Genomic DNA, 25,400 nt, shown 5'->3' on the forward strand with positions numbered 1-25,400 from the left:
TTTTTTAAACGTTGCTGCTCATTTCCAGGTCAACCTCAGGTTTTTATGACAATTGTTGAGCTGGAAATCGTCTCATGGGTCATTTTCTTTCGTAACGTTATCTCCGCCTCTGTTTTGTTACAGCGGAGCGTCGTCTCAAAGTTCCCCTGGCTCATCCTGGCAGCAGTTTCTAATTGCGTTTTAATAGTCAATTACAGCCAAGCCATCAATCAGTTTCTGATTCACATTCTTTGTAAAAAACAAAATTTTTTTAGTCATGTCACATCCAATTAACCCTTACTGCTTTATCAAAATCATTTAGGATTTAGGACTTTCTTTATTCAACAAGTATAAAATAAATGAATGAGTTAATTGTATAAGTGGTAAAGTTGTGATAGTTAAAAATTTTTTATTGGATGCACTTCTTTATGTCAAATCAGAAACAAGCAAATAAAGTTTCTTCCAATCATTTCATCCAATAAATCACATAACCTTCCCTAACTTTTATTTTGTTTCAATATGTTGGGTTTGTCTGATATCTGGTTCTTCTGAAATGCAAAATATGGCTTCAAATTGCAAACAAAACACCCTAAAAAGGGAGTTTGATTCTCACATTATGAGGCAGGAGAGAAGAAAGTCTGTAATCAAATATGCTGGGTGAGAAAATAAACAGTAATTAAGTGATGCCGGTTGCTGGGGTTAATTCTTCTAACATCACATTGGTCTGTGGTAGTTATCATAGCTACTAATGGCTCCCTCTGTTTCATAACTGAGCTCATACCTGCTGTTTTTCTCTGATTAGAGGCAGAGAACAGAACCACTGAATCTGAGGTCAGACAGAAGGCAGAATAATCACCATTTTTATGCTTAACATGATTCAAATTTGGCGAATCAGGAAGAAAGATAATATGCCGAGGACAAATATGTCTTCCAGAATCACAGTGTAGAAAGTTACAAAATGCAGCTCAGTGATCTTGTTTTTTTTTTAATATAGATTCATCTCTTATTTATTTCCACTCTGTGTGTGTTTCAGCAGACAGAGGACGGAGAGGAGGAAGCTCCGCTGGAGACCTCGTCCTCCCTGGAGCTGGAGTTTGTCGACGATCCAAATTTTAAAAACAAGGTCAACTACTCCTCCAGTGCCGTCCAGATTCCCACAGATATATACAAAGGCTGTAAGTTATTCCACATTTCAAAACACCAGTAATGTAATGTAAATGCTTTTTGAGAGACAGTAGAAGAATATCCTTCAAAAATCTCTCACCTCACTACACACACAAAAACACGCAGACAAAAACACGTGTGCGTAGAAAAAGACGAGTGTTAATAGGCTGCACAATATTAGACAATCGTATGATTACAATATTATCGTTGAATAATGCAGAGATGATGTCAGTGGCAGCAATGCTGCATCTTGTCAGCTGTCACTGGGTCAGGTTTCTGCATCTATTACAGTGAGATTAGAAAGTTTATCATTATAACTACACTGCAAAACAATTGCAAGTGGTTTAACTTGAAAAATAAAGTCCACCTGCTGCCTTGACAATGTAATTTAACTCTACAAGAGTTAATTGATTTTAACTCAGAAACTAAAGTTCATAAGGTTGATTTAACATGAGACAAGTTGTCTAAACACTGTTTTTTAAGTTTATTAATCTTGAATTATGAGTTTTAACTTAATGCTGCAATTTAAACCAATTATTTCACAATATGCAAGAAAAAAACTTCTCTCACCTAGATAAAGAGTCACATTTATCTATTATTTTACTCACAATATCAAGTTAAAATAACTACTTTACTTTAGAATAATTTAAATTCTTGTTTCAAGTTGATTGAACAAAATTTCTGATCTGCTAGTAAATTTCATTAAACATGAAAATGAATTGTTTAAAAACATTTAGTGTGAACAGGACATTAACCTCAAGCTTTAAAATAAACATTTGTCTTAATAACACAGGAGTCAGATCAATGTAACACATTTCCATCTCAGGATACAAAAACAAACCGCTAAGCATTCTGGGAAATAGATCCCACTAATGTCTTTTTCCTTTTTCAGTTTTTTTAAGCGGTAACATAAAAACTAGTTTATTCAACTTTCTGACAAAATTAATAAAAAGTAAACACAACTTACTACTGTAAGTTTATCTTTCACAAACTCACTTTTGGGTTCAAAATCTAAAACTGGCTAAATTTACTTGACTTAAAGAGTAAAAGATAGTAGACACAACTAAATGCAGCTCAAATGTTTGACAGTGTATTGTGTGAAAATTCATCATAGTTATTATTACTACCATGATTTTGTAAAAATAAACAAAAAGTACTTTGACAAGTTGAAGTTTCTGCAATAAGTTGAACCGAAATTCATAAACGTAATTAGAAAGATTGTTGTTTTTTTTCTCTTATTACATCAGCAACATAATAATGGTGGGCTAAACTCAGTCCACTGCTTCATGTCAAGACCTGGTAGATGTTAACTGTGGAAGACCTGGGCATAGAAAAACAAACCTAGATGGATATTTTGAAGATAAAAATTGATTCTTTTTGATTTTGTAATGTTGTATGAAACTGTTTTAATGTCAAATATGTTCTAAAACATGCTCTATTTTGTATTTTCTACATTTGTTGTATACAAATTACATATGTACACATGTTCCAGACATTGAAATGATCACCCAAAAATTTGGAAGGCATTTTACATACTTTTTTGATTAATCTTGCACAGAGAATCAGAGTTTTTCACAGATATCTTGCTCAGCCAAGATTTTGCAAGATACTGTAGTTTGTGGTCATGTGGGGTACAAACTACAGTTTCCTATCCAAAAGCATTCAGCGACTGAAAAATAGGTACAATCTCTAAGTCTGCTTAAGAAGCGTGAAGAAAAGTCAACATTTGTTTAACTTATTTAATTCAAAATAGAGATGTTGAAGTATTACAGGGTTAAAAATTGCATGTAGAGATGATCTGAAAGGAGTAAATGTCCACTGTGTGGAAAGTGGTGGTCCGCCATGTTGTTTTAGAGGTACAGTTAACGAGCTGCGATGCAAGCAGCATGTCAGTGAAGCGCTCGACTGCAGACATTCACTTTAATTAACTAATTAACTGCGTAATGATCACTTAAAATCTAACACTTAATTTAGCTTTAATTACTCTATATTTGTCCTGTATGTATGGAATTTAAAGTAGCATTGATTAAATGTTATAGACATTATAACTGTAATAGTCTATTATGTTAGCATTAGTGGAAACCACTAATGCTTTTCAGTTTTTATATTGTAGCAACTAGATCATGTCAAACGTTTTTGACTCTTATTTTTGTTTTAGGTTCAAAATGTCCTGTCATAAAACTCATTATCAGCCTTATTTTTAATTTAATATTTATGTAAATACTGAGTGTATATATAGATGAATGCCTGCCATCTGTTTTTACGGTGAAACAAAACGTCCTCCTGGTTTTTTTCAGACATTCAGGTCATGACTAGATGACACATCCTCTTCACTCTCACTCAGTAACTCAATCTCCTTTGATATTGGTTTGCACTTTTGCACAGTAAAGTGATTTCAGATGACAGATACTCGCTCTCGAACTGATTCGTACTGTATTTTCTGTATTTTCTTTTTAGCGGTCGTGCTTTTTATCGTAGACCTTGCCCTTCCTGCGCAGCATTCTTCAGCCCTGCAGACATAACACCATCCTTAGTCTGCAGCCGCTAAATGAGCAAAATCCTACACATGTACCCTCTAGGGTTTCCATGGACATGCTTCCTCTGTTATCTACCTCTCACCTCTCTAACCTTTTGGACACTTTCACCCTGACTCTTAAAAAACAACTAAAAAGAGAAACAGGGAATGAGCAAACATTTCTACTGCAGCGGTTTCTTCCTCTCCGTCATTGTCTTACTCTTGACTTTCTTTGTCAAGCAGGCAGTTTATGGCACCTGTCTGTAACAATGCCCTCCAGCTGCGTCTCTCCAGACAAATCTTGTCAGAATTAGACACTCTTGGTTCAGGAGAAGATGTCAAAGGCCAAAGCTAACTCACAATAGAGCAATCAAGGCTGTGCATTGTTCCCAGACCCATTTTATGGCAGCTCTGGATCCCCTGTCTGAGGATGTGAGCCAGAGGATAAAGGGCTCTTGATTGAGCCTGGTGAAATCTAAAGGAGTAGAGTGGCACGGTGCATGGAATTACTTCTTTTTTCTCCTCTTCTTCTCTGTGGAAAATGTTTACTATTGATGTTGTTTAGTTAGCTCCCATTGCACGATCTGCACTGCTCAGATTGCCAACTGCAGATTTGTGCCAATCCAATTATAAGCATGTGTGTTGTGTTATAGTTGTTGATAAAAATGCAATTGAGAATTATTTTAGCTTTGCATGTGTAGAGTCATTCTTTAAGGTCCTTTGTAACCAAATTGCATGTCCCTGGCAAAGTTCTGATCAAACACTTACATCTTTTCAGAGACCTAGTTTGATGCAAAATGCAGCATCTTATTATGTTTTTTTTTTATTTCCAACTTTGTTTTATGGTAATCGGTTTGCTAATGTTCTTTATAAAGCGAAACAGCTGCAAGGTGAATGATTTGTTACATTTTGGGGTTTAAGTCGGAAATAGAATCGAATAATGCATCAAAAGGTTTGACAATTGTTGGTTATCTCAGGCTGAAATTTGCATGTCTGCACCCACATACGTTAACAGAAGGTGTTGTTAAACTTAACAGAACCTCAAGTTCTCTGTTTGCCCATGTTTACAAGTCGTAAAATATTTGAGGGTTGGATCCTGGATCAGATGTTTTGTTGTCTGTTTATCTGCAGCCTCTCGGCTCAGAGCGATGTACGTTTATATAGTCTGCAGCTTGTTAAACTAGGGATCCAGCAGCTTGTAGCTCAGGACACCTGCTCCCTAGATGACAGTATGAGTCTCTTTTCAAGCTGAGCACAACTGAATTTTCAGTCATTTAGAAATTACTTCAAGAAAAATTGGGGGCTGTACATCTGGGTTCCTCTTTCTCTGACATGCATTGAGCTGCTTCGACGTTTTCTTTGTACATTATGTTTGCTCATTTGATTTGAGCTGTCAAATGATTGAAATGCAGACATATTGCAGTAAATTTTGAACATTATTACTGCATCATGTCTGCATATGAAGTCATGGGAAGTCAGAATATCTTTTATAACATACAGATAGTAAATTTCTTATCATTAAAATAACATTTTAAAATAAAAATTAGGTTTTTTTGGAGTTATTGACATTGTAAAAACACAGCTCTAATTTTGGTAAAATACCAGCAGCTGTGGTTATCAGACATTTACTGTAAAAATACAGTAAAATCCATATAAATCAATATTTTACCGTGGATGTGCCTTCTGATGCTAACACCTGGATTTCTTAAAGTTTTGTTTTTATAATTATGTTGATGTGAAAAGTGTCTTCCTTCTGCTTTTTACCGTTAAAATCATATTTTTGCTGAACAAACTTAACTATTCTAAGAAAGGAAGGATTTTTAAAGGTAACATCGTTTTCATGGACCATAAACACATAACGTTGTTCAGATTATATTTTATAAGCTTTTAAGGTACATTTGACCATTTTTGAATGATACTGCAAACTTACTTTATCTTATAAGGGCCAAGTTTGGATTTAAATCTTATCAGAACCCATAGGATGGTTTTAAACCAGTTTATGCTCAAACGTCTCTAATGTAGCTGAACTGGAACAATTCTGTGTAGAAGAGACGACTGAGTTTTATTAAATCAGCCAAACCAATCATGACTTAGTAAAGAAATATTCATTTGTTTAATGTTTTTACCTCTGCTGGACATCAACAAGTCAACGTGGAGTATTTTGATTGATAAATATGTAACAAAAACTCAGACGTAAACAGCTTGTATTTGATTTTTGTTGGTGAAGTATTTTTATTCATTAATTCATTCACACAAAGAGTCTATATTGGTGCCTGTCTGTGTTTCCCTCATGGCAGATCTGAACAAGCTGCATGTATTCAGTATCTGGTCATCTATTTGAGGTTAGCAACGGTTCCTGCAAGCTAACTTTTAAAGAATTAGACAAATCCAAGGCTGTGAAGCTCACCGCTCTTCATCCCTGTTGGCCATTTGTAGCCTGAGGCTGAATTAGCGTCCGCTGTTATAACCTCTGAAATCCAGCAGTTTGAGGTTCTTTAGGCCGGACTCATTCATGCAGACTCCACATTTTGAATAAAAACAATGTGACATAAAATTAATTAATATCTCTATTTGCATGGGGGTCTCAAGTTCAGTTGATTATTTTCGATAGCTTTGTCTGAAAATGTCAAACCAAGCTGCAGAATTGGTGTAATATTTTTAAACCTAGACCAAACGGCTTTACCAGGAGCTGTCGGCTGGTAGAAGAGGATTATTTTCTGTCATGCTTGGCTCTACGTCCAGCCTGCAGGCTGCCTTGGAGAGCATGTCTGGGGAAACTAATGTGGGCAGATTGTTGTCCTCTGGGTCTTGATGGGTCTAGATCTACAATAAATCTGTGGGTTTAGTATTATCAGAAGACGGGCAGTGCGAGTGGGCAGACTCGGTCCTCAGGGAGACGCTGGAGGAAAGGCAGGGAAAGTTAAAGCTAAAAATGTGGAGCTCACAGCATAAAGTACAGTATAATGCAAACAGTTGATGTTTGTTTTTAGATTATCTGTAGAATTCGACAGTTTTCCCAAAAACAGCATTTTCACATAAAGTAGATATTCATGAACAAATTGAAAAGCTGTGACAAACCAAAAGGTTAGATGTCAGAGAAGAAGAGGAGACTCTTTAATAAAATAAAAGAGGTGGAAAAAAATCTCTTAATAGCAGTCTTTCAGCGGCTCAATGAGGCGATGTGTGCGTTTTGGTTTGATGCGTCTGCTAGGCCCCATGTCCATTTATTGAGATTGAGCAGGTCCCTTAAGCGCAGTAATGAACCATTTTATAATTCATTATCCCTCTACTGATCTCTGCTGCAAAGTCTGCAAACTTCCTAATTAGCTCAGGTCAAACATTTGTGCAGTTTACTTCTAATTATCTTTGCCTATTACAAAACGGGCACCGCCACATTGGCACAGATGAATAAACTGATGTGGCCACGGTTGTCTTGGAGAAGCAGGTTTTATTCTCTTAAAGCATGTTTCTAAAGTTGGAAATAACTCCAGAGGACGTAATTTGAGAATGTGACCTCAATAATATGCCTCTCTGCGGAACAAAATTACGCAACATTTCTCGTGTCTTTTAAAGGATACCCAAAATTTTAAACCCAAGATCCCAAGGTTTAAAAGACAGTCCTACTACATACTAAGAATGTGCATATAAAACCTTTGTTTGTACAGAAACAAATATAAAAGGCTTGCATATTGACATGTCAAGAAATTTTAGATTCTAAACCAGAGGATCTCAAGCAGATTAAATGAATATTATTATTATTAATATCATTTCATTTACAACACATTTTCCCATGATATAAGCCGAGCCATGGCAGTTTGAGTTTTCTATTGGAGACAAAAAACTTCCAGGTTTCTGTAAATTTTTTTAACTAGGAAAAATTTTACAGAATATAATTTGTTGCCGTAAACAGATGACTGACTGCTCACTAGGGAACTGGGGTAATGACACTTGATGCCTTATTGAAATGCAGAAAAAGTCTTTCCTAGTCTTCACATCTAACCAAAATGGGTTTAAATTGATGGAACATCATAAAATACAATTTTGTTGGCCTTTTCAATTATGGGTTTAAAATCATAAACCACAATCTGCAGCCAAAATTTAAAGCTATTTACAAATATTTTAGGACTTGGCTGCAGCTACATTGTGGTACAACAGTGATTTATTGTTATTACTGCATATAAATAAAAGGCAATGCATCAAATCAAGCCAATTTAGATTTGGTTTGCATCAAATCAAACCAAATCTAAGGTAAGATGAGCTCAGCATGGAAAAGCCTAAACTCCAAGCCAAATCAAGCTTATAATGCAGCAAACAACACAAAATGTTGCATTCACCTCCTTAAAGTTGCTGCTTGTTGAAATGCTGCTTTTATGTTGCTGCAGTTCTGTCTGCTTTGTGGCTGCCTCCCAGCAAAAAGCTTAAGTAACAATAAAAAATAACAATTTGGGGCACCTCTGGAGGAAGATCATACGCAGCGCGTGAAGAAACTGAGTGCAAGAGATGCAGCAGATAAAGCCAACAAAGGGCTGAGATGTGTGAAGGGTAAAAAAAAAGAGAAACAGATACGCATTTGTCAGGTTATTTATGACTCAAACTTTAAATTTTACCTGGTTTAAAGTGAATCTTAAAAAATAGCAACATTTTAGACACGCAGGTTTGTCCATAACAAAATATGTTTGCTAGTTCTTGTTATTACTTTCTTAATAAATGTCCCCTTAATATTTTTGCCACCTATTAAAGTTCTTCCTTCTTAACCCAAATATAATTTAAGGATTGGGCACAGCCAAATAAATAAGTGTAGCTTTTGTCAGCCAGTGAGTACATCTGTATGTGTGTTTCCATTTGTACAAATGTAGTCTGTTTTCATTTTAACACTTTGCCTCCAGCAGAGGAAGCTTCACTGTCAACCAGCTCACACCATGGTGGAGATCAACTCAGTCCCTCTCAACATCAAACCAGATTTAAATGCAGGGGAAAAAAGCAAAAGTAATTTGTGAAAATAGAAAAAAAAAGTGAGGAAAAGGGATTTAAAGTAAAACCAAAAGACTGTCTAAAACCCGCGGGCTGCATCTCTTTCATTCTTGACTTTACTGACTCCATTTCTCCTCTCTGTCTCTCTCTCTACATCTTTCTCTCTCGCTCTCTCTTTTTGCCCTGCACCCATCCCAGGCCTATAGTGTGTGCCCAGTGAAGGGGCACTATCATTTACCCTCACTCTAATTAGAACAGTCAGCACTGCAAACTCTTCTTCACTCACCACCAGGCTCACAAATTACATTTTCTGTGTTTGTTATTTACTGCTCCGGTTTTAATTGGAAAAACTACTTTGAGGTGCACTCAGGATGTCTCCTGTCTGTTTCTCTCTGAATTATCGCACTTCCTCTGAAGATTTGGCTTTTGTTTGCCCACCATCGGAGTATGAGATTAATGTTTGCAAAAACTGAAATTGTTAATAACAAGCACACTATTTGGAAAAAAGTGTATTCACCAGAAAATATTTGTCAGACAGAAAAATTAGGACATAATGTATAATAAATTATGTTTTGGCATGATTTGCATCTTTAAGATTTTACATAAAAGCTCAGCATGCAGAGTCACAACTACATTTTACATACTTATAGGTATTTTATTTGGATTTTGAGTGGCAGAGCAACATGAATTTGTGCAAAACTGATATGCTTTTTAAAATTTTTGTATTAATAAAAATCTGAACAATGGACTTTTATTTATAAGCATTTATATTCAGCTGCCTTACTGATGCCCCTAAAAACTCCAGTTCAACCAATCACTTTCGGAGGTCACCTAATTAGTGAATAGAGTCCGTATGAGTGTATTTAAATCCTAGTGTAAATCCAGCTGTGGAGACTCAGAGGTTTGTTACAGAACATTATTGAACAAGCAGTAACTTAAAAACAAAGGTACACACCAGTGTTATTATTCATGAACTTTTTAAATCTGATCTTTGGATTTAGTGGCAAGAAGAAGGCAGTTGATCTAATGGTGCGTTCACACCAACCGCGTTTTGAGCGTCAGGCGCGTTTGGTTTACATTCAGAGTCTATGTGGAGATGCGTTTCACGCGTCAAGCGCAGTGCCATTCAAAGCATTTGATGCATCCAATGCTTGAATTGGAAAATCTGAACTTTTGCCACTCGACGCGGAGCATCAACCAGCACGTAGTGGTGCATTTTCCGACATGATCTCAGAATAAAAAGAACCATGGAGGATAAACTAATTGTCGCTGTTTGCTTTCGACCTGTAATCTACGACAGATTAAATTATGACTACAGAGGCAGGAACAGAAAGGACCTGACTTGGAAGAGGATCAGCGAGAAAGTAGAAATGTCGAGTAAGTTATAACTTTTACTGTTACAAAATATCCCTACATTTGAGCTATCCAAATCCAAATATTTGGATGAAATATGCAGGAGACGGTGGAATCGTTTGAGTTTCCTCTCAAATCCAGCCTAGAGCGATTTTGACAAGACTGACGCACATCTAGAGCAAAATGTCAAACGTCGGACTACAAAGTGCACACTCGTCGAACTTGAAGCATCGGACGCAAAATGCATTTGGTGTGGATGCACTATTAGAGTTAGAATGGCCCAGTCAAAGTCCAGACACACATCCAAACTCAGTCTTCTCTAATTTTTATTTGTAAAAAACTGAAAACAATTATGCATTCTTTTCTTTCTGCTTTCTATCTATTCTTCAAAAATTCCTGTTAAATACTTTGAGGTTTATTGTTGCATTGTGACAAATTGGGATAAAGATCAAAACGTATAAATATTTTTTTGAAACCATTGAAGTCATATTTTTGTTATGGCTGGTTTTAGCTTAGAGAAAGTTTTCTGCAGTTAGTAAATACCCAGTGCAACAAATTCACCTTACTACACAATATGTTGACAAAAGGATATTTCTAAGGCTAAAAATAATTTAAGTAGCTGCTTTACAGTTTGACAGTTTTGTGAACTTTAAAGAATAAAAACTGGAATTTGGATTATTCTCTACATTTTGTTTCTCCTCATAACAAAGCCATAAAAATACTTTTTTTTTTCTCTGAAGATGCGGAAAAAAAAATAAATCTGTGCGTTCGAATGTGTGAGATGCTGCCAGGTCTTGTTGCTGCCTTTTTCCCTCCGCGGGATGAAAGGCTTTAAGGTTCAAGCTCCTTTAACACTCAGCCATGCTCAAAATCAGGCCTGAAGGAAAGAAGAGGAGACAGGAAGGAAACAGGAGAACAGCAGGAGAGAGATGGAGAATGAACTGTGCTGACAATACGGCAGGGAAGAGAAGAAAGGTGATACATGCAGCAGAAGCAGAGGTGCCGCTGCGTAGTGATTTTTGAACTGTGGAGGAAGTTATTGGTACATCAGGCTGCTGGTTTGTTTTTATTTGGAGTCTGTGAGGTCTTCAGAATAAACAGCAGCATCTGATCTCTGCTGCTCAGAAATACACATCGCTGTGGGAAAAATTCTGCAGCTCAGAGGCGCAAAGCAAAAAGATACGAGAAGTGAAAATCCAGAAATATGGAAAATAATGCAACAGTCAATCAAGACAAGTGAATATAGACAAAATCAAAGTAAGGTTAACAGGATTTAAAAAAAAAAAAATAGAGCATCGGTGTATTATCTGAGCTCTAATGCTTTGAATTTCAGATATAAACCCACTCCTGTGGAGAGCAAGCTGAATGAGTGCAGCACCGCTTTTCTACTCGGACAGTAGCAGAGCTACCTTCAGATGATTTAGATTATGTGACTAAGAAAAAAATGAAAGGTTTAAAGGATTTTATTTAATTTGAAATTTAAATATGAATATAAAACATACAAAGTGTGAAAAGAACCTTCCATTGTAAGCGCAGAATAGTTTCCCATTCACTAGCAAAGTAAATTGGCCCCAATCTTTTCAAAAGGAACAAACTGGAATGTGAATAAGATTCTTTTCTATTCAATCTTTGCAAGAAAATTGGTTGGACCAAAGCTTATCCAAGTTAGAGTCAGGACTTTGTTGGTCATATGGGGTGATCAGGTGTCCTGTTTTCTTCTTAAATCCACTTTATCATAAAGTATTAACTTTAACAGCTGGATTGGATAAATGCAGCTCATAACTTAAACTATTACTTAGAATATTGTATTTAAAACAAATACACTTAATAACAAAATCTTAGTTTATAATCTTTTAGCACAGACAAATGTGCTAAAAGTTGTGTGAACATTGTTGTCATCAGATTAAAGGATTTCAGTCCAAGATTAAATGTCTTGGACTTTAATCTTGGACTCCTGGGAGTTTCATAAGTCTAATGACTTTTAAAAATGATTGTATTTATTGACACAAGAATAAGAAACAGCCACAAACTGACTAAGAAGATGATCATTGGGCTGCTCATGTTGAATTACCTTCTTTCCTTTCTTTGTTTCATCAGCTAAATAATTGTTTTGTTCATAATTAAGGAGGAAAATCATCATTTCAAATCTTGTGGTCTACACTGAAAACCACATTTTTCCAACCAATTGGGTTTGAAAAGACGGGGCATTTATTTGCAAAAAGAAAGCAAAATAACTATAATTGCAAAGTGGAATGTTGATTAGTAATTTTAGTTAGTTAAATTCAGTCTTTGTCAGTAGCATTGTCTTGGTGATCCCTTGCAGACAAAAGGCTGAAAAGTTTAACAATTAAGCAGAGCTGCGTCGAGTTGCAGAGGTTGAAGACATGAAGCAAAATTAATCGAGCCGCACTCCAGTGACAGTAATCATCCTCCTCTGTAATAAATATAAATTATGCTGTTGGCGGCTGAAATATAAGATATCAATCTTTTTGTTTACTGTAAATTTAGTGTTTATCAGCTGATGTTACCTTCAAATAATTAAAGAGATATGGTACACTTAAATACCACTCTGCTTCTCAAAGTTACTTAGTTTTTGTCGTTCGCTACTCCTGTAAGGTTAAAATTAATAGCCATAACAACACTAGTTACAAACAATGCTAATAACAGTAGCCATCTTACACACATAACGTCAATGTCAAATTTATTTACACAGCATTTAAAAAACAGGTTAAAACTTCACCACAGTGTGTTGCAAAAACGAAAACACAATAGAATAAATCAACAAAGAAAAACTAAAAATAAAACATTGCAACAGAAATGTTACAGAAATGATAAAGCATCTGGTGTTGACATGTTGGTGGGGGGGGCTACATATGGACATCTGCTCAGGGCCCCAAAAAGATTTGGACCGGCAGACCCAAAAAGGTTTTTCCTACTCAGTGCTCTGTACTTAAATGAGGCTGAGATAAATAATATTTATTTGAGAATATCTATTCTCAAATAAATATTATTTATTTGAGAATTTTACTCAAATAAGAATAAATAATAATATTACTCAAGTAGAAGTCAAAAGTACGGTGTAGTAAAGGTAATATGTTTTTTTTTCTCAATAAATTACTCAAGTAAATGTAACTAGTTACAATCCCTATTATCTTACTCTTTACCGCCACCTTCAGGTGACTCTATTCCAATTTATGAAATTATTAAAGGGTCTGTTTTTCCTCTTTTCATGTAAAGTTTTCAATGATTGCATCAGAATGTTCCTGAAACTTCGTTTCTCATAATGTGTAAGCACTTCAGTGTAAATGATTATAAATCTTCAAAGTGCTTCAGCGTTTGGCTTCAAATACCATCATGGATTTCCCATGAGGCACCACTTGTGGCTTTACTACGGTGCTGTTTCTCTGCTCTGTGTGCATAATAAGGCCATGTACTTATTTTTATAAAGTTGGATTAATACAGGGCATAAGGGACAGATCGGTTCAGTCTTAATCTGAGATACATCACTGTGAAGAATGTACGAACGCCGGCGTTCAGGGGAGGGGAGAAGCCGCGGCGGTGAGAGTTGAGGAATGATCTCACGCAGCGATGCTCCATAAATCCCGCTCATAATTGTTTCCCTACTTGGTGTGCAGTCTCGCTCCATAAAGGTGCAAAGCCAAGGGTGCTTTAAATGTCAAGGGAGCGGCGCGCTGATGAATTACCTTTTAAAGATATCAGAGAGAAGCGCATTTCAGGTGAAAGATGAGGCCACACTGGCGCTCCTAGGCCCCGTCTGACGGGGTGAGCGTGCCCTCCCTCCACCACCACCCAGGGGAAATTTGTCTTTTTATCAACTGTCCAGAGAAGTCGCAGCATATCCTTACTGAATAAATCAAAGAGAATTAGTTTGCTGTGTTCTCTTATCTCTGATGTGCCAGTTTTTCTGCAGAGATCACCTGCAGATATGCGTTCCCGTGCGCGGATGTGTGTGTTTTGGCAGATTTGCCCCGACGCTGCGGGAGGCGGTTCAAATGTGACTGTTTTAGTTTTGGCTAGCAGCATAAACACACACGGACCTCCTTCTGGCTCTTATCAGCCGTCAGGCACAGACTCGCACTGAAGAAAATTTAAAAGTGTTCGATACTAGCTGTGTTAGGTTAGCTGTGCGAAAGTTTTAAACCTACATTCTTTAGATTTTACTTTGCTTTCGTGTAATCTTTTAAGATAATGTGTTAACATTTCTCCAGGTTTTCAAAATATTTTTTTCTTTGCACTTTGGCTGCTTGTTGACCTTGTTTAACTTTAAGCCACTCACTAATAAATCAAGGTAATTCAAGCTTATTTTATAGCACATTTAAACAACAAAGCAGTTCAAAATACTTTGCATCAATTTAAAAACATCATATAGTCACCAATTATGAATTATTTATGGATTAAAATATTGAATACACATCAAATGGTCAATGTTCTAGTTATGACGGGTCAAAGCAGCTCAGCGTTTCAGCTGTTTTGCAGTTTTCTGGAAGGCAGTAATAAATCTAAATTACCTAGAAAGGATTTATTTTTTTTGACAAATTGCCAGAAATCTTGAAAAGAAACCAATTTGGATCTTTATAATAAGACTTGTGATAAAGTTGAAGACTTTAAGGTATATTCTCAGTTAATGCGAAATATACTAACCTATGACCAATTAAAAGATAAAACTTTTTTAGGTTGTATGTTGGGTTTTAGTTGGAGTTTTTTTTTTACTGTTTTTGAAATTAATGATTTCTTTACCAACTGGTTAATACAATTGTAGCATTATTATAGTATAATAATAGTGTGTTAAATTGTTATTTTTCCCTCAACCCTGCAAGGATAAGCAGGTATAGCTAATTGATTGATGGATATTGTTATTGTACACATGTGTCAAACCTGAGGCCCTTGGGCCAAATCCGGCCCGCCACAGCTTTGTATGTGGTCCTCTAGATTCTAAACACTAATGTGCTTAAATATTATGTTATCAATCAAATCAATGCAGTTATTTTATCTGCTTACTGCCAAATTATATCAATTAGTCCCTTCAGGTTCTTGAGAAGTACCGTAGAAATTCATGAAAAATCAACATGTCCCTGAATAAGAATAATTTTTGTGCTAATAATTGGGAGTTTATTGCAGATTTTTCTCAAAAATTGTCAAAAACTTTATTACTTGTACTAAACAGCTGCCTCAGCTTTAATTGATGTCAGATTATAGTCCATGATCTATACAGCGAGTAATAAAGTGTTGCATTTACCTTCATAAATAAGTGCAAATATCCCAAATATTTCCAGATTAGCACCACAAACATTTTGATTTTTATTGCAAAAAATTGCAAAATGTATTACGAAATCCTAGACGGACTGAAAAGATGTTCAATAATATTATTTAATTTTAATAATTCATTGATATTTTAGAAATTTGTGAACAGGTTTAATCAATACATTCTAGCACAACCGGCCTTTTAAGAGCATTGTTGACCTTGATTTGGCCCAAACGAAAATGAGTTTGACACCGCTGTTATAGTATATTGTTAGTGGTTATTTATTCAGGGTTAGATAACTCTGGGAATGTTGGTTGAACCATTTCCCCCACAAATATTTAGAGCACAGACATCACAAGTCAGAATATTTTATGCTGCAAATGTTGCTGACACTAAAAGCTTCACTAATGTCTCTCTCTAGCTCCAACCGTTTGGTTCTTCACGCCATCTGGACTCTTGGCAAATGTAAACACTGAGTTATGAGGGGTAAAGCTCTTTGACTTTCTCATTCTGGGAGTTTGCAGTGAATCACTGGCATGAATCATCAAACAGCTACAGAGACAAAACTTGAAAATACTCAAGGCAAAAAAAAAAAATGGTTTCATGATAAACCACCAATTGTGTTGTGTTCAATAACTTTTACAAAACGTATTTGAAAATGTTAGAATTTGATCAATATATTTTTGAATGTTTTATTAGATTTTTTTCAGTTGTTTGTTTTTTATAGTTTTGATTTCATGGGTAAGAAATTTCCCTTTTCCTTTCTGTAGAGCAGCCATTCACTCAAGTTGATTTTTTTGTTTCTTTCCGTCAGTCATCCGTTACCCCCTCTCTAGATTGGTCTTTAAGTTTCTGCTCACTTGTAGAGCCGTTTCTAACCTCCTCCGCTCCTCCTTTGTGCTCCTGTCTTTAAATTTTGAAGAAAAACACATCTAGGAGCTCCCCTGGGTGATGGCAGCAATTTGGCTTTCACACACTCATGTCCTCCTGATTTGGCTGTGTGTTTGTTGTTGTGTTGTTTGTTTTTGCACTCTGATAGACGGTAATAATGCCAAGCTTTTTTTAGGCGCTGCAATTTTGTAAATTTTGCACAATGGAACATGGCTTCCTGGTGGCAAAATAAGAAAATAAATTAATGATTGAGTGATTTTTCATCTGACTATATTTTTTAAAATGTGACCTTTCAGCAGACAAGCAGAATGAGAAAATACTTGTTGCCTATTTGCTACCTTTAGACCAATGTCTCGTCAGAAACGCTGCAGTAATTGGAAGCATGGGAAAAGTGGATAATGAGCGTTTATTTGTGTAAAATTAAAACGCAGCGTTGAGAAAAGCTGGACTTGTCTGTTCTGAGGCTTATCTAGCTTTGGTTGGCTGAGTAATTAAATCAGAGGAGCGAGTGAAGTTCTCCGCAGCTCAGCGCCTCTTCTTGTTTCCTCTTTAATCAGGTGGCTATTAAACCTCTGATTGCACTCCCCGTCTTCTGACTTCAGCTTGGCGATTAAACACAGACTGAAAGCATTTGCAGTGTCTGGATGTGTGTGTGTGTGTGTGTTTGTGTGTTTCCATGTCGTGTGTTGTTGAAGGAATTTATTAGAATAGAAAAAAAAATAACTACATGAATACAAGTGGAAGGAAAATAAGGACTGTGCAAAGTAGAAGTCAGAGACTTGAATATTGATCTGGTACTTGTGTTATTCACCACCTGTGGTGTATTATACCACTTACTGTTGAACAGGCGATGAAGGGTTTATTCTGGATGCACACGAAAAAATCTTATTTTTTTAAACTTAAATGGAATGTAGCTTGCAATTCACACAGGAATGATACTTTATAACTCTTAATGCAAAGTCCACCCCATACTAAACCAGTCCCCAGTTCAAGCTTAATCTCATATGGTTGAGATTTTTATACTGATTTATCCTGTGAGAAGAAGCGATGTTGTCTGAGAGCAGTACCTTGGAGACATAGCAAGCAGGCACTTTATGCATAGATTTAAAAGCGCGTGGCACACCAAGCCAGCTTGTAATTCTCCACAATGTTGAACAAAACTGGAGTCAGCTGACAGATTGACTCTAATTCATCAAAACTTTCCTCCCAACAGCGGTGTTACCAGAATACACACTTTTTAAATTAGCAAACCATGTAGAGTGTGTGCAAGTCTCACTTTTCTCCACATCATCAAGCTTTGTTTTACTCCTCTAGATTTAAATGAGCTACAGTAATGGAATCAGAATAATAATTCAATGATATTGTCTGTAACAACACTGAAACTTTATCAGTGTCTCAGCTGTTTGTTTTCCCGCAACATGTTGTTTCACGTTACTGTAATTCTAATAACAAGGTGGATGGATGGAAAGTTAAAATACTGATTAAAGACATTCAGATTGAAAGTGGAGTCAAATATCATTCACTGGGACCCATTTGGAAAAGCAATTCTTCTTTTGTCCCAATTGCTACTGATGGAAAACAGAAATTTAAAAATTATTGTGAAATAAACCATAATTTCACAAAAACAACTAACTCCATCCTCTTTCTGTGTTGCAACAATCAGCTGCACACTGTAAAACATTTGAAGGTGGCTTAACTTCAAAATGAAAGTCCACCTGCTGCCTTGAAAATGAAATTTAAGTTAAACAGAAAATTGTTTTGGTTTTAACTCAGAAATCAAAGTTCATGAAGTTGATTTAACAAGAGACAAGTTTTCTAAATAATGTTTTTAAGTTCATTAATCTTGACTTGTGAATTTTAACTTATTGCTGCAGTTTAAACCAAATAATTATTTCACAATATGCAAGAAGAAAACTTTTAAAGAGCCACATTTCTCTATTATTTTACTCACAATACCAAGTTAAAAATAACTATTTTATTTTAGAATAATTTAAATTCTTGTTTCAAATTGAATTAACAAAATTTCTGGTCTGATGATGAATTTTATTAAACATGAAAACGAATTGTATAAAAACATTTAGTGTGAACAGGACATTATCCTCAAGCTTTAAAATAAACATTTGTCTTAATAATGCAGGAGTCAGATCAATGTAACGCATTTCCATCTCAGGATACAAAAACAAACCGCTAAGCATTCTGGGAAATACATTCCACTCCTGTCTTTTTCTTCAGTTTTTTTAAGTGCTAACATAAAACCTCTAGTTTATTCAACTTTTAATAAAAAGTTAACACAACTTACTGCTGTAAGTTTATCTTTCACAAACTCACACATTTAGGTTCAAGACCTAAAACTTGCTACATTTATTTGACTTAAAGAGTAGAAGACAGTAGACACAACTAAATGTGGCTGAAACGTTTTACAGTGCACATCCATCCTTCATATTCTTGTTGAAAAAGGAAAAAGTATTTTTTTTATCAAGCTAATAATAATGTGTCCAGCAGTTAAAGTGATTGTGGCTTTTAATGTTTGCCAAAAAAAGTGCTTTTAAAGACTATACAAAACCAGAATATCCAATTATGATTTATCTATGTTTCACAATTACAATATTTAAAGGTTAAAAATGTTATATTCCCTCTATAAAATGGCCACCATTGCAGGAGCACACACAGTAAATTTACTGCTTTAAACAAACAACCACAATTTGTTACCAGACCTGCAGAAAAAAGTTGCAGTGGTCTGATGTCCGACATTCAGCAGACTTCCTCCGCATGCTGTGAGTGACGTGCAGGATGACCCTCCTTCAAGGTGACCTCCTCTGTGTGCGCCACAAAGATCAGACAGATTAGACTAATGCGGCGCTCAGATGGCCTGAGGTTCCTGCATGCATCCATCCTGATGCTCTCAACCCACTTCTGCTGGCAGAGACAAGGTTGTTCACCTCAACCTTTGGCTTATTTACAGAGAAAAACCCAAAGTTTTGTTGGTTTTTATTGACCAGTGTCTTTGTAACATGTTTTAGTATTTTTTTTTATTTGGGTGTTTTAACTTGATTATAACACAAAATTAAAAAAAGGAGAGAACTAATGTACAAAAATGGGAAGGTGTAAAGATACAATTATTAAGATCAAGATGTCTGAAACAAACAACTCAGAAAATTAACTGAGCTTGTATTAGTTTGAACAAATTATTAATACCGTTATAGCATTAAAGAAAATCAAATTCTCAGTCAAATTTTAAATAACTTTTTACATCAGAAATGTAAAAGAAAGTTTTAAAAAAAATGTTATGACCACTTTATTAAATGTATTGTTCTCCGTATTTACAATAATACAGAAATAAACTTTTTTATTGCAATTTTTTATGAATTTACAAGTTTTCTTTGTTTTTGAACGAAGTGATGAGATACTGTAATAATAACAATAATAATAATAATTAATAATAGCACATTTTAAACTAATGTTAAGTGCGTCATATTGAAACAAATTAATTAAAACATCCTAAATGACACAACAAACACAAAAAATACACCCAATCAATTAAAATACATAACAATGTAAGACAAAGTAAAATAATAAAAATACAAAATGATTCAAATATTAAAAACCTTATTATGCAAGTAAGTTTTAATTCAAGGACTTGAATGAAGTCAATGAAGAGACCTGTCTAATATTTACTATTTTCACCGGCCTGCTTTATTCACAAATAAATAAAAAAAATGTTTTTGCATAGTTTCAGGCTTGCCTTGTAGTCTGTAACCAACTTAAATCTCAAATTACTTTGAAATGTTTTTTTAAAGCATGATTCTGTTATTTTGGGGCTCGTTATATATTTGTAATCTTCTTTCTTTTTCAGCGCCTGTGATCCTGAATGAGCTCAACTGGACACAGGCTCTGGAGCGAGTCTTCATCGAAAACCGGCGCGAGGACAGCTCTCTGCGCTGGCAGGTGTTCGGCAGCGCCACGGGCGTGACGCGGTACTACCCAGGTAGGCTTCATCAGGTCAACACTCTGCCCTCTGCGTTATGGCAAGATAAAGTCTAAATGAATCCATCAGGTTTTCCGCTGCAGAACATCTTATCAGCTTTCTGTGCTAGTAGCTTGATAGAGAGAATGAAATTATGATTACTTTGATCTCATCTGGTGGAAAATGTCCGACAGTGAGAGGATTATTTGAACTTATTTTCTTGCTCTCTGCAGCCACTCCTTGGAGGGCGCCCAACAAGATCGACCTTTACGACGTTCGCAGAAGGCCATGGTAGGAATAAACTCCATACTTAGTAGCTTTTACCTTCCAGATTATTACAAGAAGGATCTACCGGAGATTTTATAATTGGCGTTACAGTATTATACGGATGTCATGTTTTAATAACAGATTTTCTGGCACTCAATAAGAAATTGGCTCATTCAAATTCTCATAAAATGTGAAGGATATTTAAAGCTCGACTTTAATATACTGTAGCTTTGTGCTGTTGTTACTCCCAGATAACTCGTAAAGTCTTCGTCTTAAAATGAACTGAAATTCCCTAAGAAGTCTGAACTTTTTGGAAGAATGTTGAATTTGTCTTGCAGTTTAGGGAAATCATCCCAAACATTAAAACAATAATGCAAAAGTGGTGAAGATGGTGAACTCTAAAGTACTGTTGTATCATTGTGTTGAGCTTTTGTGGAGACTAAACACTAAACATTCAGCAGCTCCAGATTTGGTGACTTTAAAGTTACAATATCCATTTGAAAGATCTGCTCATAAGATTACTTGATCATTATAATATGTCTAATTATTTAGACAGCAAACACATATGAATGCCAAGTTTAACTTTTATTTTTAGTTTCAAGTTATTAAACTACATAAAATTGCAATTTAGCTAAAATTTTTTCTGGTTCCTATAAAAATATGCATTTCAAGAAGTAAAATTAACCTGCATGTATAATTCTTTCAGCCAGCATGGATTAGACAATATTCTCAAATAAATCAAAACATGAGCACCCAGTTCATGCTTTTAAAAGTCACAGATGCTTTTTGTTGTAAAATCTTCAAAACCTCATAAAATATTGACTCAATTCCATGAATAAAATCCTTAAATTAATTTGACATTCTTGAATATGTACTGGATCGTATTTTGACTTCTGAAAAGAACCTGGCCATAAGATCACTTAATCATTATAATCTGCAAAACACATATGGGCATGCACTTTTTTAATTCACCAATTAGTGTGTACACAAAGACAATACATAGTGACAAAAAGCAAAAACGGGTATTGATCTACAAAATAATTAACCACATAATAGAACGAGTAACAGCAATAAAAGTATCAAACAAGCAAACAATCAAGGAGGTATGCATTAAAACAAATACATTCAAAAGAAGATTGAAACACAGGAGGAGTGAAAGATTTTATAAAAAATGTATTTTTTAGCTTTATTATTCCATTCTTATGTATGTTTTGTAATCTTGGGTTCAGAAATATTGTTTATTATACATATAAAAAAGCATTTTCTTGACCTGTATGTAGGTGACGACAAACAGACACATAAAGAAAATCTGGCTGGGGGAAAAAAATGAGGCCATTCACCCACTTTACCCTCTTCACACACCCACCCACGGGTTTCTGTCCACCCTTTACACTTTCAATCTACCTGCAGCTGTCACATCGGTTTTGTGGCAGCCCTGCCTGTTGCCTGGTTACAGGTTGGAGTGGAGTGGACATAATCATGACAGCGGTGTTGATTAGACCTGACCCCATTTTCCATCTCGGTCTCCGGCCGGTTTAAACTGAGTGGCTGTTTGAGGTCAGGCCAGAGAGCTTGCACTGAACAAACACACACAGGAGAAACGTTCAATAGTGTTATTATTCTTTTTATCAAGCAAATATTCAATCTGCACACTAAGCTGAGCTTTGAGAAAGACTGAAAGTGGAAGAAAATTGGTGGTAAGTAAATGTAAAACATTGAGTTTTAAAGGTTTGAGCAAATAGAAAACGTTGAATTTAAACGCCTTCTCTTCTAATTGAAATCGATTTATTATTTATTGTCATAAATCTCCAACTTTCTACTAAAACTAATTGTTTTCTTACAGCACATTCAAGCCATTTCAAACATGAACTCAGAACATACACTAAATGATCTGTATTATCAAACAATTAATTAATGAAGTTTCAAAGTGCTTTACATCATAAAAACACAAAAATAAAAAGTCGTAAAAACATCGTACAGTCGCAGTTAAGAAACCAGTAATATTTTATTTATTTTACATCACATTTTGTCATCAGTACACATCAAATATATTGGTCAATGTTTCAGTGATTTTTTTTATCTTTATGATTATAGATTATTTAATTAAAAGTAAAGTAAAATGGTTCAACCTTTGTTATCTCTTATTTTGTAAGACATCAATGTCAAATTCATCTGCAGATGACTTTCATGCAAACAGATTATTTTATTATATCAGTTCATGTCAGACTGTGCTTGAAATTAAGTAATAAATAAATAAATCACTTAGCACTGTTTTTACAAGCATGAAACCAACAAGGCTTCCCTCTGACAACTTAATTAAGTCAACAGCAGACAAAATTCTCCTTAGTGCTGCACTGTCACTTGAGGCTTCGCCGTGAACATGCAAACTGCTGTAAACAGAAACTGCGGCGCTGAAGGACAAGTTCGAACATTAATCCTGTCTCTCATCTGTCAGCTCAAAACCCAAACTACACCGGAGCTTAATTCCTGAGTGTTGTGACCGGAGACAGGAAGAAACAATGGATGGGAAGGATGAGCGGAAGCGGCTTGTGTGACCAGGATAGGCAGAGGAAGAGGGTGATTTTCTTTTCTCTGCAAAGGGACACCTTGTCACCTCCGTGGCCTTCCATGTTTGTCACTGTCATTGTGTTGAGCTTTCCCTCATGTTGGACTCAGAGGTGCTCCTGTAAGCCTGTTGCTTAGCAACCTGTGCCAAAGCGTAGCGGAGCGGAGTAGCGGGGTGCGCGGAAGGCGGGGTCATGATGTGTCAGGTCAGGCTTGTGTGATTATAGCCTAACATGCTGCTTTCTTGACTGACATTCGCTGTGGAGGTCGAACAGTCGCTGGAACATTTGGTTGGGGTCAGGCGAGGTCATCAAATGTGTCTCTGTGATATCAGAGGAGGCCAGCATCCTTCAGAGTGACAGTGACATGAATAACACTTTCAATGTTTACATAAAACGTGAACAGATCACATGCATAAAGCATAGAAGTGGTCAGTGAAACAGTTTTACATTCCCACTTGTTGCAAAGATTGTTGCTGTTTTGACCCATCTGTTTTGGTTGAGGTTATTTTGGATTCACTGCATTCAGATTTTTTTCTCATCATGCAGCTCTGGGAAAAATTAAGAGAGCACTTAAAATGATCAGTTTATCTGATTTTACTTTTTACAGCTATATGTTTGAGTAAAATGAACATTGTTCTACTGACATGTCTCTGAAATTCCAAGCAAGAATTACACATTGAAAATAGGAACATCTCATTGTATTAAACAAGACTTAAAATTTTGAAGTAGTTCATTTTTTATTTTAGTTTGATAGGCGTGGTTCTTCAGGAATGTTTTTATTTTATTTCTTGTTTTCAAATTCATTTTAACATTCATAATCCTCCCAGAGTCCCAAGAAGGTTTTTTTTTTTTTTCTGTGGTTTTGGGAACTGATGGTCTGACGGGACATCCCCATCGCTTGTCAGTCCGTGACGTCTACCACAATCTTCCCTAGCGTCGCACTAAGACTGCAATAATGTTGTTTTTACGTCTACAATGGGCTGATGGAGCATTCTAATTTATATTCATTCCTATAAAAAACAGATTTGAATTTATTATTTCTTTATTTATTCGGTCCAGGGACAAAAAGGACATAGTTCACATTTACAATAAAAAGTATTCAGATAGTTTTATTTTATTTATTTTTTCTTATTTACAGTTAGAGATGGATATTAGTCTGAAAAATGGAAAAACAAATCACTGATGTGGATGTAACATTGGCACAGAAATAGACAGTAAAATTGGGAAGCTTAATCTTAAAATGTATGAAATTTTGAAGTAAAACATTTAGGAGCCCTGATTAAATGTATTATTATAACTTTTAATGATGAACAACATAGAACGGCACCTCTCTTATATGTGTGAGATCTGACAGATGTGCAGGTCTTACACATCTGTCAGATCTCATTGGTCGATTAGCAAGATACAGTAGATGCTGCAAGCAGATTGCAACAGATCTAATCACATGTTTCTGTAACATCTAGATTGATGCAGACCTGTATCTATACTCCCTTTGTCAAAGCTGCAGTCTGGTTGTAGTCTGGTTGGCATGGAGGAAGCTGTTACTGTTTGTTGGATCGTAAATTTGTGGCTTTAACTGGTTCCAGTCGACAGCTTCTTGTCTGACCAGGGTGGCTTTAAAAAATGAAAAACCATCCAGCAGATTTTTCCCCCTCCCCTCTTCCAGCAGCTCCCTCAAGAAAATTAATGATCCAGTCATTGCATTTAATTGTCACCAATTACAATGACATTAAATATTAACATTATTCATTGTTATGACTATTCTTCTCATCAAAGGAAGCAAAGCAGAGGGTAAGGTGAGGCAGAGGAAAGAGAAAGGGAAAATAGAAAGAGGAATAACAAGAGAAAAGGCATGGAGTCCTGTTAGCCAAGCGTTGCAAAGATCCCATTACCTCCCAGGTTCACAACAGCATGTAGGCTATATCACATATTGATTTCTTCAAAAAGTCAATCTGACCTCGTCACAAATATTATGACTGCTGGTCAGTCCCTGAAGCTGAGGCTCCCTAAAACACTATTCCCAATATCCCGAGCCCGGAGCCTTGCCTCCTCCTTTCATTCTTTTTTTTCACCCCACTTCAGGTGAACGCTGAGTCAGAGGACATCGCTGTTGTTGCTGAAGGTGACACAAGGTTTAAGAGTTTTACCACAAGATGAAAGTGCATCAAGGGCTGCAATTGTCTGTGAACGGGTTGCATGAGAAATACTCAAACAGCAGAAATGTTGAAAGAGAGAACATTTTGCACATTCCTCGACACACAAAAATACAGAAATTTAAACGGTGGCAGCAACGCTTCCAGTAATCAACACAAAGTTGAATAAATAAGCAGCAGACAACATCTCTGTCTCCTGCAGGCTCGCTGGGAACTGTCCCCCTATATTTTTATCTTAATTCAATCTCAATTCGCCTTGCACATCCACAGGAGCACTAAGAGAGCAGCAGTCCATAAAATAATAAGCCCATCA

General features: G+C 35.9%; 1 protein-coding gene across 5 annotated transcripts in view; it reads left to right on the forward strand.

The window, feature by feature from the left end:
• Positions 1 to 25,400, forward strand: part of LOC102223620 (voltage-dependent calcium channel subunit alpha-2/delta-2) — a 219,883-nt gene that overhangs the window by 147,580 nt on the left and 46,903 nt on the right. For 3 of the 5 annotated variants that reach the window (XM_023324995.1, XM_023324997.1, XM_023324998.1), the window contains 3 exons: positions 1,013 to 1,154; positions 19,990 to 20,121; positions 20,334 to 20,391. In XM_023324995.1, coding sequence (XP_023180763.1) covers positions 1,013 to 1,154; positions 19,990 to 20,121; positions 20,334 to 20,391 — 332 coding nt within the window. The remainder of the gene's footprint in view (positions 1 to 1,012; positions 1,155 to 19,989; positions 20,122 to 20,333; positions 20,392 to 25,400) is intronic. The other 2 variants (XM_023324996.1, XM_023324999.1) reach the window with 1 other exon arrangement.

This window comes from Xiphophorus maculatus, chromosome 20 (assembly GCF_002775205.1).
Source record: "Xiphophorus maculatus strain JP 163 A chromosome 20, X_maculatus-5.0-male, whole genome shotgun sequence".
Lineage (NCBI taxonomy): Eukaryota > Metazoa > Chordata > Actinopteri > Cyprinodontiformes > Poeciliidae > Xiphophorus > Xiphophorus maculatus.